At 42.5% G+C, this 17,744-nt stretch overlaps 1 protein-coding gene and 1 long non-coding RNA gene across 2 annotated transcripts in view; both read right to left on the bottom strand.

Moving 5' to 3' along the window:
• The window catches only part of LOC137346606 (complement factor B-like), a 79,214-nt gene that overhangs the window by 13,501 nt on the left and 47,969 nt on the right, over positions 1–17,744 (bottom strand). The window contains exons 14-15 of the mRNA XM_068010182.1: positions 17,626–17,711; positions 4,269–4,399 (exon numbers count right to left, since the gene is read on the bottom strand). Coding sequence (XP_067866283.1) covers positions 4,269–4,399; positions 17,626–17,711 — 217 coding nt within the window. The remainder of the gene's footprint in view (positions 1–4,268; positions 4,400–17,625; positions 17,712–17,744) is intronic.
• Positions 10,086–14,140, bottom strand: LOC137346478 (uncharacterized). Its single transcript, XR_010968717.1, has 3 exons — positions 13,990–14,140; positions 13,101–13,264; positions 10,086–10,757 (listed from the first exon to the last, which is right to left on the bottom strand). It is a non-coding gene; the product is annotated as an uncharacterized lncRNA (long non-coding RNA).

The raw sequence follows: 17,744 nt of genomic DNA, 5'->3' as shown, positions 1-17,744 counted from the left end.
TTTGTTCAGCTGAAACAGGCGCAATGTAAAAACATTGTAAAAACATGTAAAAATATATTCTTTCTGTCTGCAAAGAACAGGGCCCTGTGTATTAATACAAGATGCTTCCAGTGCGTACAAATGCGCCACACTGAGAGCCCTACTGACAATCTTAAATTCTGTCAGTGCAGTTCTTCGCACACTGTGGATTATTTAGCAAATGTTGTCCAATCGCAGAATCACATCTAATGTTGGATGCTGTATTTTGAGTTTTGCAAGCACAGGCTGGTTGGGTACAGCCTGTACCTTGCCAGTTGAGAAGCAGAAGGGATATGTTGTTTGATATGATCCGCCAGTCTTTGGGACTACAGCCTATATACCTAGCATCACACTGTCATTGAAATTCATATATCACATTACTCATTTGTGTGATAGGCAGGGCGTCTTTTGGCTTGACGGCAGCATCCTGTTAGTGGCGAACACCAGACGTGTTGCTACTGCATAGTTGCAGCGTGAAACAGCTAGCTTCACCTGTTGCTCAAATTTTTTGGGATACATTACCCTTCCAGGGTAATTTGAGGTAGTCTGGGCACTTTTCATGGCTGAAAATGACAGCCTTAGGCCCATTCATAAGTTTGCATGATTTGCAGCGAGAAATGATCTGATCAGGGTAGCCATTGTCACGAAGGATGTCTTTGATTCGCCCTATTTCAGCATCAAGCTTGCATGGTGAGCAAATGTCTCAGGCCCTATTTATGAGGTTTCCGATAAGGCCAATCTTATAGTGTGTGGAACTTTAAGAATCCCAACGTGTGTATTGACCAGTGAAGACAGGTTTTCGGTAGACTGTGATAGAGAACTCCTTAACAGATTTCTCAATTAGTATGACAAGGAAAGAGAGCTCATTTGACAGCTCCATTTCAAAGGTGAATCTGAGCACAGGATGGAGCCCATTAAGACGTGCAACGAAATTATTGCATGCAGCTGCGGATTCAAATATAGCAAACGTATCATCTACACATCGGAAATATGCAAGAGGTGAGAGGTTAAGTTTCATTCCATCAAAGGCACATTTCTCATGGAATCCAACAAAGATGTTTGTGAGAGCTGAGCCTAGAGAGGATCCCATGGCAACACCATCTGTTTGGGCATACATGGTGTCGTTAAAACTGAACTCAACTGCACAAGTTGCCGAGTTCATAAGTTCAATGAATACTGATTCACACAATGGTGGTGGGTCTAGATTGCCACGATGTAGTGCTGTAGCGCAAATATTTACGGCTTCCTTAAGTGGTACATTGGTGTAAAGGTGTGCAAAGGAAACCTGACCCCGGTCCGAATGCCGGAGCCGGAAGCCCGACATGACCTGGCCAGAACCCGACACGTGCCGTCAGATCCTGTTGGGGTCGGGTTGGGTAGCAGGCCTTTACATCAATACATCGCGCATGCTTATGAACGGACCAAAGGACATCTTTTTCGGCCCTGAAAAGTGCCAGTCCACCTCAAATTACCCTGGAAGGGTGGCACAGTGGCGCAGTGGTTAGCACCGCAGCCTCACAGCTCCAGGGACCTGGGTTCAATTCTGGGTACTGCCTATGTGGAGTTTGCAAGTTCTCCCTGTGGCCATGTGGGTTTTTGCCGGGTGCTCCGGTTTCCTCCCACCGCCAAAGACTTGCAGGTGATAGGTAAATTGGCCATTGTAAATTGCCCCTAGTGTAGGTAGGTGGTAGGGAATATGGGATTACTGTAGGGTTAGTATAAATGGGTGGTTCTTGGTCGGCACAGACTCGGTGGGCCGAAGGGCCTGTTTCAGTGCTGTATCTCTAAATATAATAAAATATAAAATATAATATAATAATGTATCCCAAAAATTTGAGCAACAGGTGAAGCTAGCTGTTTCACGCTGCAACTATGCAGTAGCAACACGTCTGGTGTTCGCCACTAACAGGATGCTGCCGTCAAGCCAAAAGACATCCTGCCTATCACACAAATGAGTAATGTGATATATGAATTTCAATGACAGTGTGATGCTAGGTATATAGGCTGTAGTCCCAAAGACTGGCGGATCATATCAAACAACATATCCCTTCTGCTTCTCAACTGGCAAGGTACAGGCTGTACCCAACCAGCCTGTGCTTGCAAAACTCAAAATACAGCATCCAACATTAGATGTGATTCTGCGATTGGACAACATTTGCTAAATAATCCACAGAGTGCTACGAATTACGCTGACAACCAATTTAAGATTGTCAGTAGGGCTCGCAGTGTGGCGCATTTGCACGCACTGGAAGCTACATATATTAATACACAAGGCCCTGTTCTTTGCAGACAGAAGGAATATGTACAAACATTGTGCTTGTTTCAGCCGAACAAAATAAGTGACAGCCATTTGCTGTTTCATTCCTCAGGGCATTGCCTTGACCAATCAGAGTCACGCTACCTGGTTTAAATTTCAAACAAAGCCCGGCAGTTAACTGTCAGTTACCGTAAACTGGTGCATTCTCCATGGCCATGCCTTTACCAGAGTTCACTTGCCAACCAATCAGCACTCTTTTCACGTGCAGTATAAGTTGTTGTTTTCCCTTACATTGGTTATTCTTGCCGATTGTCCTGATGAGTGCAAGATGAAAAGCTTCAACAACATGTCTCTATTTTCAGCAATACTTATTATACCTGTGTTAAAATAATGGCCTGAACACAGTGCTGAGTGTTCATCCATAAGTTCCCTGGTACTCGAGTGGTTAGAATTCAGCATTCTCTACACTGTTCCCCATGTTTGATTCTTGTTCAGGAAGGTGACAGTTTTTTTTACAGTGGCAGCTGTGGCTGAGTTGGTAGCACTCAAACTTGAAGGTTGTGGGTTCAAGTTTCCTTCCCAGACTTGAGCATAAAAATCAAGGCTGCCACTTCTGTACAGTACTGTGAGGGAGTGCTGCACTGTCGGAGGTGCCATCTTTCAGATGAGATGTTAACCTGATGTCCTGTCCGCCCTCTCAGGTAGCCATAAAAAACCCATTGCACTATTTTGAAGAAGAGCAGGGGAGCTCTCCCTGGTGTCCCGGCCAATATTTATCCCTCAATCAACTTCACACAAACAAATTATCTGGCCATTACCACAGGTGACAGTCTGGAAACTGGCAGAGACGGTCAAGCCAATCGGAGATCAGTTACAGAAGGAAGTTTACTGGAAAAAATTATATAAATTTTAAAATGCACAACAACTGGTTTGGACAGACGAGCAATTTAATGGTAAAAGACTTAAAATGACTGTTATATAAAAGAAACACTTGCTTTTTTATAACAACTTTCATGACCACAGGATGTCTCAAAGCACTTTAAAGTCAATTAAGTACTTTTGCAGTGTAGTCACTGTTGTAATGTAGGAAACACAGCAGCCAATTTGCACACAGCAAGCCCCCACAAACAGCAATGTCACCTTCCTGAACAGGAATCAAACATGGGGAACAGTGTAGAGAATGCTGAATCCTAACCACTAGAGTACCAGGGAACTTATGGATGAACACTCAGCACTGTGTTCAGGCCATTATTTTAACACAGGTATAATAAGTATTGCTGAAAATAGAGACATGTTGTTGAAGCTTTTCGTCTTGCACTCATCAGGACAATTGGCAAGAATAACCAATGTAAGGGAAAACAACAACTTAAACTGCACGTGAAAAGAGTGCTGATTGGTTGGCAAGTGAATTCTGGTCACCAAAAGTCACCAGTGTACAGCTGTGAGTTTGCCCTTCCCGCTCAGGAAGATCCTGCAGCCTCCATTATTTGACCCCTATGCTTTTGAGCATAGTATAAGCTGGCGGGCAGCCATAAAGACAGGGCTAAATTGTGGCGAGTCGAAGAGACTTAGTAGTTGGCAGGAAAAAAGACAGAGGCGCAAGGGGAGAGCCAACTGTGCAACAGCCCCAACAAACAAATTTCTCTGCAGCACCTGTGGAAGAGCCTGTCACTCCAGAATTGGCCTTTATAGCCACTCCAGGCGCTGCTTCACAAACCACTGACCACCTCCAGGCGCGTATCCATTGTCTCTCGAGATAAGGAGGCCCAAAAGAAAGAAAAGAAAGAAATGCTTTTGACATGACAAGCTGAATGAATGGGACGTTGAACCTGTGTCTATCCAACTCCACAGCATTAAGCTTCGAGCTCAGCACCACTGTACTGACCTCATATCATATACCCATTTTAATATGGTAATGCACCCTGGTCAACTATCCCAAACTAGGACCTATGAAGGAAAAGCGATACAAAAAGAAATCAGATAAACTACATACCTGAATGTCCACTCGTGCATGGTGTAGGTCAAGAGATGGTACTTTTGAGTTTTTTTTAACAACTCCCCACCCACTCACATAACCTGACATTACTTTTTGAATTCTTCCACCGTGACTTGTCAACAGGCTATCTGGAAGGAAAAATTAATATGGTGTTCAGCTCCATTTATTTCAACTGATTTTGCATCACTATTTTAATATACTAAAGAAATAGAACCATAGAAAAGTTACAGTGCAGAAAGAGGCCATTCAGCCAATCGTGTCTGCGTCAGCTGAAAAAACTAGTCGCCCAATCTAATCCCACCTTCCAGCACCTGGTCCGTAGCCTTGCAAGTTACAGCATTTCAGGTGCATGTCCAGGTACCTGCTAAATGAGTTTAGTGTTTCTGCCTCCACTACTGATTCGGGCAGTGAATTCCAGACACCCACCGCCCTCTGGGTGAAAAGATTTTTCCTCATGTCCCCTCTAATCCTTCCACCAATCACCTTAAATCTGTGCCCCTGGTAATTGACAGGTCCTTCCTGTCCACACTATCTAGGCTCCTCATAATTTTGTACACCTTAATTAAGTCACTCCTCAGCCTCCTCTGTGCTAAGGAAAACAACCCTAGCCTATCCAGTCTTTCCTCATAGCTGCAACTCTCAAGCCTTGGCAACATTTTTGTAAATCTTCTCTGTACTCTCTCCAGAACAATTATGTCCTTCCTGTAATGTGGTGACCGGAACTGTTTGCAATACTCCAGCTGTGGCCTAACCAGCATTTTATACAGTTCCAGCATTACATCCCTGCTTTTGTATTCTATACCTCAGCCAATTCAGGAAAGCATTCCAATTGCTTTCTTCACCACTTTATCTACCTGTCCTGCCACCTTCAGGGACCTGTGGACATGCACTCCAAGGTCTCTCACTTCTTCTACCCCTCTCAATATCCTCCCGTTTATTATGTATTCCTTTGTTTTGTTTGCCCTCCCCAAATGTATTACCTCACACTTATTCTGGATTGAATTCCATTTGCCACTTTTTCACCCACTCAACCAAACCATTGATATCATTCTGGAGTCTACAGCTATCCTCTTCACTATCAACAACACGGCCAATTTTTGTGTCACCTGCAAATTTCCCAATCATGTCTCCCACATTGAAGTCCAAATCATTAATATATACCACAAACAGCAAGGGACCCAACACTGAGCCCTGTGGAATGCCACTGGAAACTGCTTTCCATTTGCAAAAACATCCGTCGACCATTACCCTTTGTTTCCTGTCACTGAGCCAATTTCAGATCTAACCTGCCACATCCCCCTGTATCTCATGGGTTTTTACTTTTCTGACCAATCTGCCATGTGGTGAAGGCCGGCTACCTGACCTGAACCTGACAGGTCCCGACAACATGTGTCGGGTTTGGGCTGGGTTGGGTCGCACTTCCAGGTCCGGCATTTGGGCTCGGGCCGCGTCGGACATGCTCTATCACCACCACCAATGGTGATATACTTTTTGGACTTGAAAGGTGGTTTTGTTACAGTTACTTTCAACTTGTGCAGATAAGCAACAAAGTGAAAAACGGAAGGTCGGTTAACTGATGGTCGGGTCTGGTCGGGTTGGGTGCGGGAGAAATGAAAGGACTCTGGCCGGGTCGGGCTCGGCTCGGGTTTCATTTGCAGACCTGAGCGGGCCTTTACCATGTGGGACCTTGTCAAATGCCTTACTAAAATCCATGTGGACAACATCCACTGCACTACACTCATCAATCCTTCTTCTTACTTACTCAAAAAAATTCAATACAGTTAGTAAGACATGACCTTCCATAGGAACATAGGAGCAGGAGTAGGCCATTTGGCCCATTGAGCCTCAAACAGATCATGGCTGATTATCAACCTCTACACCATTTCCCCCCACTATCCCCATATCATTTGATGTCGGTCGTATCAAGAAATCTATTGATTTCTATCTTGAACATGGTCAATGATTGAGCTTCCACAGCCCTCTGGGATAGAGAATTCCAAAGATTCACCACCATCTGAGTAAAGAAATTCTTCCTCAACTCAGTCTTATTGTGAGACTGTGTCCCCTGATTCTGGACTCACCAGACAGAGGAAACATCCTATCCACATCCACCCTGTCACACCCTGCAAGAATTTTGTAAGTTTCAATAAAATCACCTCTCATTCTTCAAAACTCTAGAGAATACAGGCCCAGTTTCTGCAATCGCTCCTCATACGACAATCCCGCAACCCAGGAATTAGTCTAGTGAACCTCCGCTGCACTCCCTTAACAAATCCCTGCTGACTATCCCTGATTAATCCGTGCCTTTCTAAGTGACATTTTATACCATCTCTCAGGATTGATTCTAATAATTTGCCCACCACTGAAGTCAGACTGACCAGTCTATAATTATTTGGCCTATCCCTCACACCCTTTTTAAACAATAGTACAACGTTTGCAAACCTCCAATCCTCTGGTACCTCGCCTGTATCTAGTGAGAATTTGAAGATGATTCTCAGAGTATCTGCTATTTCCTCCCTGGCTTCTTTTAGCACCCAGGGATACAATCCATCTGACCCTGGTGATTTATCCACTTTCAAGGTTGTCAGACCCTCTAGTACTTCCTCTCTCATTATGCTTATCGTATCTAATATTTCACATTCCTCCTCTTTAACTACAATGTCTGCATCATCCCTCTCCTTTGTGAAGACAGAGACAAAGTACTCATTAAGAACCCTGCTCACATCTTCTGTATCCACGCATAAGTTCCCTTGTACATCTCTGATAGGCCCTACCCTTTCCTTCGTTATCCTCTTGCTTTGAATGTACTGATAAAACATCTTCGGGTTTTCCTTGATTTTACCTGCCTATAATTTTTCATGTCCTCTCTTTGCTTTCCTAATTTCCTTTTTTACTTCACCCTTGCACTTTCTATACTCGTCTAGGCTTTCTAAAGTATTAAGTTTTTTGTGACTGTCATAAGCTTTCTTTTTCTGCTTTATCTTACCCTGTATGCTTCTAGATAACCAAGGGGATCTAGATTTGGCCGTACCACCCTTCTTCTTTGTGGGGACATGTCTACACTGTGCCTGTAGGACCTCGCTTTTGAATGCCTCTCTCTGGTTTGCCACTGATTTTCTTTCAAGTAGCTGTAACTAGTCCACTTTCACCAGATCACCTTTCAGCTTCGTAAAATTTGCCTTCCCCCAATTTAGAACTTTTACTCCTGTTCTATCCTTGTCCTTTTCCATAATAATGCTAAATCTAAATGTTTTATGGGCACTATCTCAAAAATGGTCACCCACTGTTACTTCATCCACTTGCCTAGCTTCATTTCCTAAGACTAAATCTAGAATTGCACCCATTCTCGCTGGGCTTGTTACGTGCTGGCTAAAAAAGTTCTCTTGAATGCAGTTCAAGAATTTTGTGCCCTCTGTGTCCTTCACACTGTTTGTATCCCAGTTGGTATTAGGGTAGTTGAAATCCCCAACTATTATTGCCCTTTTGTTTTTGCTCTCAGAAATGTGCCTACCTATTTGTTCCTCTATCTCCCTCTCACTATTTGGGAGTCTCAGTACACTCCTAGTGGTGTGGCTGCCCCTTTTTTTATTTCTGAGCTCAACCCATATGGCCTCATTAGATGATTCATTTAGCATATCATCCCTCTTCACAACTTTAATGAATTCTTTAACCAATAATGCTACACCCCCTCCTTTTTTAATCCCCCTCTCTATCCTGCCTGAAAACTCTATATCCAAGGATGTTGAGCTGCCATTTTTGCCCCTCTTTAAGCCAAGTTTCCGTTATAGCAATGATATCATGCTGCCATGTGAATATCTGTGCCCTCAGCTCATCAGCTTTATTTGCTATAATTCTTGCATTAACACTGCCAAATTCCTGTGCTGCACACTTTTAACCTTTGCATTTTCTGTCTTTCAGAGTCACTCACTAATGTTCTGCCTCCCATTCCCTGCTCCGAATTTGTCCTATCTGAAACTGCCCTCAGGTTCCCATCGCCCTGCCAATCTAGTTTAAGCCATCCCCAACAGCACTAGCAAACCTACCTGCAGGGATATTCGTCCCGGTCCTATTCAGGTGTAGACCATCCACCTTATACACGTCCCACCTTCCCCAGAACCGGGCCCGATGCCCCTGAAATCTGAAGCCCTCCCTCCTGCACCACCTCTCCAGCCACACATTCATCTGGTGTATTCTCCTATTTCTATACTCACTAACACGTGGCCTTGGGAGTAATCCAGAGATTACTACCTTTGAAGTCCTGCGTGCTAATCTCTTTCCTAACTCCCTAAACTCAACCTGCAAGACCTCATCCCTTTTCTACCTATATCGTTGGTACCAATGTGGACCTCGACCTCTGGCTTTGCACCCTTGCCCTCCAGAATGCTCTGTAGCCGCTCGGCATTATCCATGACCCTTGCACCAGGGAGGCAAAAATACCATCCTGGAATCACGTCTGCAACCACAGAATCACCTATCTGTTCCCCTAACTATAGAATCCCCTACCACCATTGCTTGCCTGTCTTTTTGCCTCTCTCCCTACACACCTGAGCAACCCATGGTGATCTGGTCATGACCCTCACTGTACTCTCCAGAGGAACCCTCTCCCAGCGGTACTCAGAACTGAATACTGGTTAGAAAGTGGAATACCCTCCAGGGTCTACTGCACTACCTGCCTCGTCCTGCTTGTCTGTCTGGCAGCCACCCAGTCCCTCTCTGCCTGTTGTGGGGTGACCACCTCATGAAATGTGCTTTCCACATATTTTTCATCCTTGCGAATGCACCTCAGTGACCCCAGCTGCTCCTTGAGTTCTGAGATTCGGTGCTCGAGTTTTTGCATTTGGCAGCAGTTTCTGCACATGTAGTTTTCCAGGACATGGGCAGGGTCCTGGAGTCCCCACATGGCACAGGATGTGGATTCGATGGTGTGAGCAGCCCTGCCATGCCTCGAATTATTTATTTATTGCACTAAAATTGGAAGTTAAATAAACACATTAAAATGGTTATAAATTAAATGAACAAATGGGTAACCACCTACCGACTACTGGTATTTCAGTTTCTACTTAGTAGATATACTTAAATGATAGAGAAAAAAACAAAAATCAGCACAAAGAAGAAAATAAGAAAGTAAGAAAATACCCACCAGATACTCATTGACTAGCTCCCTATGCATCGCCGCTTTCTCTCCTCTATCGTGCTGTTGTAGCTCCGACGGCTCACCCAGCCAATCACCTACCTGCTTCCCTGTGATGTCCACTTATCAAAAACGACACTTGAACCTTCTGAATAGAATCAGGAACCAGGCACCGTTAGTTGATAAAGACCCAAAAGTGCTCCTCTACTACCTGTTTTGTCAGTCTCATTGTCTTACATCCAGTCATAGTGAGCCATACTTTCCTCCTGTCAAATGTTGGGAAACCATCGTTTTCGACTTTGGGATAAACTATGCACTCTTGTCACTAATTCTATCTTTCTCCCTGACCACTATCTCAGGCTGCATCAGACTGTTAGCAACCTTGGCATTCTGTTTGACTCCAAACTGAGTTTTCCAAACTATATTGTTAAGACCAAGGCTGGAGTAATGCACAGTTAATTCAGTCCCACTACTCCACAGATCATAGCATATTAGTAAAGTTTCTCACCTACCGGAAGGTAGCCAAATTAAACACTCTATTTGTCCCCCAGAATAAAGCACAACCAACTAGGTTTCTTTAAACAGCAACAATATTAACTATTTATTAATAAACTAAATCTTAAACAATAATGAGATAAATCTATATATGAAAAGATGTTATAACTCCTTATTCTTCCTAACCCTCATGCACACACACACCTATATTCAAAAACTGGTTAACCGGGGAAAGAGGCTTTTCTCTTTACAACTGTTTCTAAGGAATAATAAAATAACTGGGTTGTAACGTTCTGGTAGGATATTTCCACGTCAGTGAGGTGACCCAGAGTCAAATAGCCAGATGCCACTTGAGGTGTCGCCAGGCGAGGTTGATGAACAGTGTGTGATGGGTAGGCATTCATAGCATTTCATCTGAAGCAGGCATCACACAGAGCTTTCAGCAAAGGGTGTAGCGAGAGGTCTACTTGGGTTTTGAAATAGCAGTCTAGCAATAGAAGTTTTCTTGAGCTTTCAGGATCTCCCAAAACATAAGGGGCAACAGGAATCACTCCTGAGGCAAACATTTTTCCAGAGACTGGAGGCAATAGAAATCGGCTACCATTAAAATACAGGGCTTCCTCTCTGCAAAGCAGCCTTCCTCCACAGACAGCAGCAATTCTTCTTTTCCTGGGGTCTTTTCCTCTCTCCAGGCAGACCACAGCCACACCTCAAATGTTGGAATTCTTTCTCCAAGAGAGGAAAATCTCCTCTTCAGAGTGTAGGACTTTTTTTCCCTCTGGTCTGTAAACACAGGTTCCAGCCAGCTCACTGCTAGCTGCTTCCAGCTCCCTGGTCTTTTTCACGCTGCAAAGCTGAAACTAAAACCCTAACAATAAGTCATGTGACAGTCATAAATCTTCCTGTCATTTTCCTGTTGAACTGCTTGGAACAAATGCCTTGCAGTTTGTCCCAGTCAGTTCACAATTCCAAGTTTCAGCATTCAATGTTCACAGAGAAAAATCCTTTATCTCAGTCTTTTACTGGCACACAGAATTCTTAGCTTTCAATAGAAGAAACAAAGCTCTTGTGACATCTCTGCCCTTGGCAAAATGAAACACCATTCTTGAGTGCGTTTCATTACAATGTAAAACAGAAATTGAAAAAAATATTTTAAATATATTTTCACATTCATGCCCATCATTCACTCCACTGGTAATTAACACAATTTTGCTTTGTGCCATTGTTATTCATGTAACTTAATGAGGTTAAATTTGTGACAAAGCATCGGCAATAACATTGTTTTTTCATGAAATGTGTACAATTTTCAAGTGATCAGGCTATAACAATAAGCTCCATCTGAATATTTTGGCATTTTGCTTTTTACATTTTCCACAAAGGTTGTTCCATCGGCCATTGCAACCTTCCAAACATAATCTCCCAGTTGTTTCATGTGTTCCTTCCAAGTCTCCCTATAGACCATCACGTCTGCAAGATGAACTGCACAGTTAGGAATACTGGCCACTACTGGGTTCACTAGTCTCTGAGAAGTTTTTTGAGTATCCATTAACCTGTCACTTGATGCTGAGAAACCCCATCTGGTGTGACAAAAACTGATATTTCTTTAGCTTTGTAAGAAACCTGGTACTGCCCACCCTGTCAATACAGTCTTCTAAGTGAGGAATTGGGTCAGAGTCTGCCTTCATTACTGCATTGACTTTTCTGTAGGCTATGCAAAGTCGGGTTGACCCATCAGGTTTAGGCACTAACACCACTGTGAAACTCCAGCTGCTTTGACTAGGTTCAATTAAGTTGTTTTCCAGCATGTATTGGATTTCTGCTTTTAATTGGGCCTGCTTGTCTGGACTTGAATGGTAAGGATGTTGTTTTAAAGGAATGGATTCCCCAATATCTACATCATGTGTGGCTAGGGTTGTACATCCTGGCTTATCCCTACAGACTCTTTTAAATGCTGCGAGTAGCCTTGTTGGGTCTTCTCGTTGTCCTGCATCTAAGTACAAAAGCGTGTTGTCCAATTTTCCTAGCCATTCTGTATTAGCTAACCAGATAGTAGGAGGTTCAATCTGAGAATTGTCTAAGCCTCCTTCTGCCTCATCCTCACTATCCTTTTTCTTCCCAACAGTCCCCATTGCCTGACATATCTGTACTGGCTTATCATCCTCCCTGTGATAATATTGCTTTAGCATATTGATATGACACAACCGGTTCTTTTTCCAGTGAACAGGGGTGTCAATCAAGAAATTTACCTTACCCACTCTTTTGACCACTTTATAGGGACCACTGAACTGTGCTTTTAATGGTTAGCTGTGTAATGATAATAATACTAATACTTCATCCCCTTGTTGAAAATTTTGGGTCTTTGCGTTCTTGTCTGCCCATTTTTTTTATATTGGCTTAGAATGCTTTAAGGTGTTCCTGAGTCACATTGCAAGCTTTTGTGAGCCTTTCCCGGAACACAGATGCATAGTCTAGTATTGAAGATGCACTCCTATGTTCTAAGAACCTGTCTTAGATGAGTTTTAGAGTACTTCACATTTCATGTCTGTAAACCAATTCGAAAGGACTAAAACCTGTAGACTCATTCGGTGAATCTCTAGTAGCAAATGAAAGAAAGTCTTGCCCTTTTTCCCAATCATGAGGATATTCGTGACAGTATTCTCTCATCATTGTTTTGAGAGTTTGACAGGACTTCTCTAAATCTCCTTGCGTCTGTGGGTGATATGCTGAAGATTTCAACTGTTTGATACCCAAATTACCCAAGACTTCTTGAAATATTTATGACATAAAATTAAAACCTTGATCCGATTGAACTTCAAGTGGTAATTCATATCTCGTAAAGAATTGAGTTAACTTCTCTACTATTGCTTTAGCAGTAATTGTCCTCAAGGGAATGGCTTCTGGAAATCGAGTAGCCATATCCACGATAGTGAATATATATTGATGTCCCGCTTATGTATTTGGCAATGGTTCCTCAATAACTGTATGGGAATTAGGGGTGCCGATTTTATGGTAGGTTGTGGTTTTACCACCATTTAGCACATATGGCATGTCCTACAAAACTGCTTCACGTCCTTTGTAAGGCCTGACCAGTAATAATGTTGACTTATTTGTGATTTGGTCTTCCGGATCCCCATTTGTCCTGCTAGAGGAATGTCATGTGCTAACCTTAATAATTCCTGGCGATATTTAGCTGGTCTCAGTACCTGTCAAACAACCGTCCAGTCGTCGTCCGCAGATCTATGAGGCGGTCTCCATTTCCTTCTCAAAACCCTGTCTTCAACATAATAGTCTTCTGGAACTATTTTTGCCTCAGCTTCTGTCAGAGCTGACTGTGCTATTCTATGCAACTCTGGATCAGCTTGCTGTGCTGCAATTATAGAAGATTTGTTAAACATCTCATTTGGATTATCGAAATCCCCAAGGAACATTTCAGATACTCGGCTGTCTGTTTGTGGTGCTAATTTTACCTCCGACAACGGAACTTGTTTAGCCATTGCTTGGGTTACTACACACGCAGGAAATATTCCCGGAACTTGTTCCAGTAATTGTTCTGTTTCTTTAACTTCACTTGGTTTCTCTGTGACTATGGGAGAAACTGATACTCTTGCTTCTGCCAAATCATTCCCCAGGAGTAGGTCAATTCCCTCTACCGGCAAACTATGGTCAACCCCTACAGTTACCATATCAGACATTAGGCCACTCTTTAAGTATAGTCAATACAAAGGTACAGGTATGTACTCCACGCCAATACCATTAACTAAAACTTTAGTATTCAGTGCGCTCTCTGGTGGAAACGTTATACCTTTCCCCAGCAAAAAAGTTTGGGTTGCTCCTGTATCCCTAAGTATAACAATAGGTTTGCCTGCCTCACTTGAAGGATATGGAGTTACTTTTCCTTTTGACAAGAATTCTCTATAATGTTCAGGTATCTTATTCGCAACCCCGATACACACTTTGGTTTTTGTTTCTGGTTTTACAGCTGCCGTTAAAGCTAGAGCCTGGTCTGCCGTACTCTCAGTCAGAGCCCCTTTCTCTGTAGTAGCTTTGTGTACCCCAACAAGTCCCCCTCGCAACTGAACGAAGATGTCCCACCTTGTGGCAATGATAACACTTTGGCTTGCAGACCTCACTTCTACCCTCAGCACCTTCCTTTCTGGCCTGAGAAGGGGATCCTGGGGCATTCCCAGCTGTTCCTTCTTGTCCGCGGCTACTTGTCTTTCTTTCACTCTCCCACTTTTTATCCTTCTTGTGTTTATCTGGGTGACAGACAAAAGGTTTTGGCTTATTCACAAGCTCAAAATCATCAGCAATTTCAGCCACTTGTCTGGCTTTTGAAACTTTCTGGTTCTCTACATGAGTTCTCAATACTGGAGGGATTGAATTTTTTAATTCTTCCGAGAGAATCAATTCTCTAAGGTTCTCATACATGGCTTCCATCTTTACTGCCCAACAATCAAAATTAATTTGCTTTACCCTTCCAAATTCTACATATGTCTGCCCAGCCAATCTCTGGAGGTTCCGAAACTTCTGTCGGTAAGCTTCAGGGACTAACTCATACGCAACGAGGATAGCCTTTTTTGCCATCTCAATCTGCAAAAGCCTCTTCAGAAAGCATGGCATAAACTTCATGAGCTCTGACCATCAACCTGCTCTGCTTTCCTTTGGCCATTTCATTTGCTTGGCTATTTTTTCAAAAGAAATGAAAAATGCCTGTACATCCCTTTCCTCAAACTTAGGGAACGCTTTTACAAATTTAAACAGCTTTTTGCTGGGTCCTGGGCTGGATTCAGATTCTTCCTGACCAGAATTTTCCCTGGCGTTAAGATCACCCCTTTGTCTTAGTTCCATCTCTCTTAACCTAAATTCCCTCTCTTCTCTCACTTTCTCTCTAAAGTTCAAGTTTTCTTAATTCTTTTTCAGCCTCAAGTTTTGTCAGTTCTATTTCTTTTTCTTTCTCCTGTTGAAGCCTAAGTTTTTCTATTTCTAACTAAATCTAAGCCAATTCAACTGCATTACCCTCTGACTTACTATCTTCTTCTTCTTCTTCTTCTACCAATTTTAAATGTTGGGCTATTTTGTCAATTTTCTCAGCTTTTTCAGCACCTGTTTTCAATGCTAACCCCAATTCTGCGGCCAACTCTTTGAATTTAACCTCAGCTAAAGTTTCCAAGTCACGGAGGGACACTTTCTCCTTTCCCAGAAAAACTGCTGCAACTGGTAATGCCATTCCAATGGTATAGCCTTTACCCTTATACAAGAAACCTGGTTCTTTTATTTTTTCTCTTTCAATTATTTACTCCCCTGACAATTAACTTAATTAGCATTGGAAACAATCCTGGACGAGCCCCCAATTAATATATTACAACCAAGGTGGGAGTAATGCACTGTTAAATCAGTTCCTCTACTCCACAGGTCACAGCATATTAGTAAAGTTTCCCACCTACCGTAAAATAGCCAAATTAAACACTCTATTTGTCCCCCAGAATAAAGCATACCAAACCAAGTTTCTTTAAACAACAACAATATTAACTATTTATTAATAAACTAAATCTTAAACAATAATGAGAGAAATATATACATGAAAAGATGTTATAACTCATTCTTCCTAACCCTCAAGCACACACACACATATATTCAAAAACCAGTTAACCAGGGAAAAGGGCTTTTCTCTTTACAGCTGTTTCTAAGGAATAATAAAATAACTGGGTTGTAACGTTCTGGTAGGATATTTCCAGGTCAGTGAGGTGTCCCATAGTCAGATAGCCAGATGCCACTCAAGGTCTCTCCAGGTGAGATTTATGAACATCTTTAATGGGTAGGCATTCATAGCACTTCGTCTGAAGCAGGCGTCACACAGATCTTTCAGCAAAGGGTGTAGAGATAGGTATACTTGGGTTTTGAAATAGCAGTCGAGCAATAGAAGCTTTCTTGAGCTTCTGGATCTCCGAAAACATAAGAGGCAACAGGATTCATTCCTGAGGCAGAGATCTTTCAAAGACTGGAGGCAATAGGAATCAGCTACCTTTAAAATGCAGGGCTTCCTCTCTGCAAATCAGCCTTCCTCCACAGTCAGCAGCAACTCTTCTTTTCTTGGGGCCTTTTCCTCTCTCCAGGCAGAACACAGCCACACCTCAAATGTAGGAATTCTTTCTCCAAGAGAGTAGGTCTTTTTTTTCTCTGGTCTGCAAACACAGGTTCCAGCCAGCTCACTGTTAGCTGCTTCCAGCTCCCTGGTCTTTTTCACACTGCAAAACTGAAACTAAAACCCTAACAATAAGTCATGTGACAGTCATAAATCTTCCTGTCATTTCCCTTTTGAGCTGCTTGGAACAAGTGCCTTGCAGTTTGTCCCACTCAGTTCACAATTCCAAGTTTCAGCATTCAATGTTCACAGAGAAAAATCCTTTTTCACAGTCTTTTACTGGCACACAGAATTCTTAGCTTTCAATAAAAAAAAAGCTCTTGTGACAATATCCTCTCAATTACCAAGTCTGCCTACTTGCACCTCCACAATATTAGCCACCGTTACCCCCACCTCAGCCCATCAGTTACTACAACACTCACATATATCATCTTCAGGCACAGCTGTTCCATTGCTCTCCTAGGTAGCTTCCAATTTCCACTATCTATTCATTTCAGTTCATCCAAAAATCTACTGCCCATATCCTATCTTGCACTATCCTACTCTCCAATTACCCCGTCCTTCCTGACCTATAATGGCAGCTCAATGTCTCTAATGTAAAATTCTCACCTTAATTTTTAAAACCCTTCATGGTTTTTCCTTCTAACTGTAACCTTCTCTACCCCTACAACACTTCCAGACCTCTCCGTTCCTCTGATTCTGGGCATTTGTACATCAATCCTCTCTTTACCCTACCATTCACCCTGCTGTGGCATCAGCCGCCTAGGCCCCATGCTCTGGAATTCCCTCCCTAAGGCCCTCCTCCTTCAAACCCACCTTTTTAACCAAGCTTTTGGTCATCCCTCACAATTGCTCCTTCTTTGGCCCAATCTCCATTTATTTCTTGATGCAACTCAATGAAATGCCATTTAAATCTAAGTTGTTCTCCAGCTCAGGATAGATAGTCTTCAATAGTTTAGAATGGAAAACTAACAGTGAGACAGAACTGTCTCAAAGTTTAGCAACAACAAGTTTCAGAGATTTACCCGTCAGAAGCATGAATTTAGCCACTAGCAGAGATGGTGTGGTATGCTTTATTATTTTCTATGTTATTTGAAGTGTTTTAAAATAAATTGAAATTCCCTGTAAATATTATTGTGTTTGTTCAGATATTATATGTAAAACTACAAGTAAAAACGATGGTTTAAAGTTCGGCAAGTCCTACTAGAGAATCTCACTCTCCCAAAGATAGGATGTGAGGGTTTTTAAATATATAAATGTATGTGAATGCAAGCTCTTTCTTTTCTCTCTGTGAGAAATTATATTAGTCAGTTCATATAATAATGGGGTTCATTGTTGTGACATCTGGATCACTGCATTGTACTAAATGTTGAGCAGCAAAGGCCAACCACTGATCACAAGAGATCTAAGTCCACTAACAGGGGAGAGACTAGTGAAGCTGAACCTGAGAGACTATCTAAATAAAATTTGTAACAGCAAGATATGCACTAATCATATGATAACACCCGATCTGACTATTACTAGTGATAGTTATTGATATGTCTGAGATTCTTTGTTAAAAAAGAAATCTTGTGAAATTGCATTACCTTCGTAATGACATGCTTCATCCCAGTTGCCCATTGCTGAGGAAAGTAGCTGTGCACTCTTCCTTGTGCAAGGCAGACAAACAGGTCTGCAAAATATAAACCAGTGGATTGATTCAGCT

This window comes from Heterodontus francisci, chromosome 30 (genome assembly GCF_036365525.1).
Source record: "Heterodontus francisci isolate sHetFra1 chromosome 30, sHetFra1.hap1, whole genome shotgun sequence".
Classification (NCBI taxonomy): domain Eukaryota; kingdom Metazoa; phylum Chordata; class Chondrichthyes; order Heterodontiformes; family Heterodontidae; genus Heterodontus; species Heterodontus francisci.
This window is presented reverse-complemented; position numbering and strand designations above follow the sequence as displayed.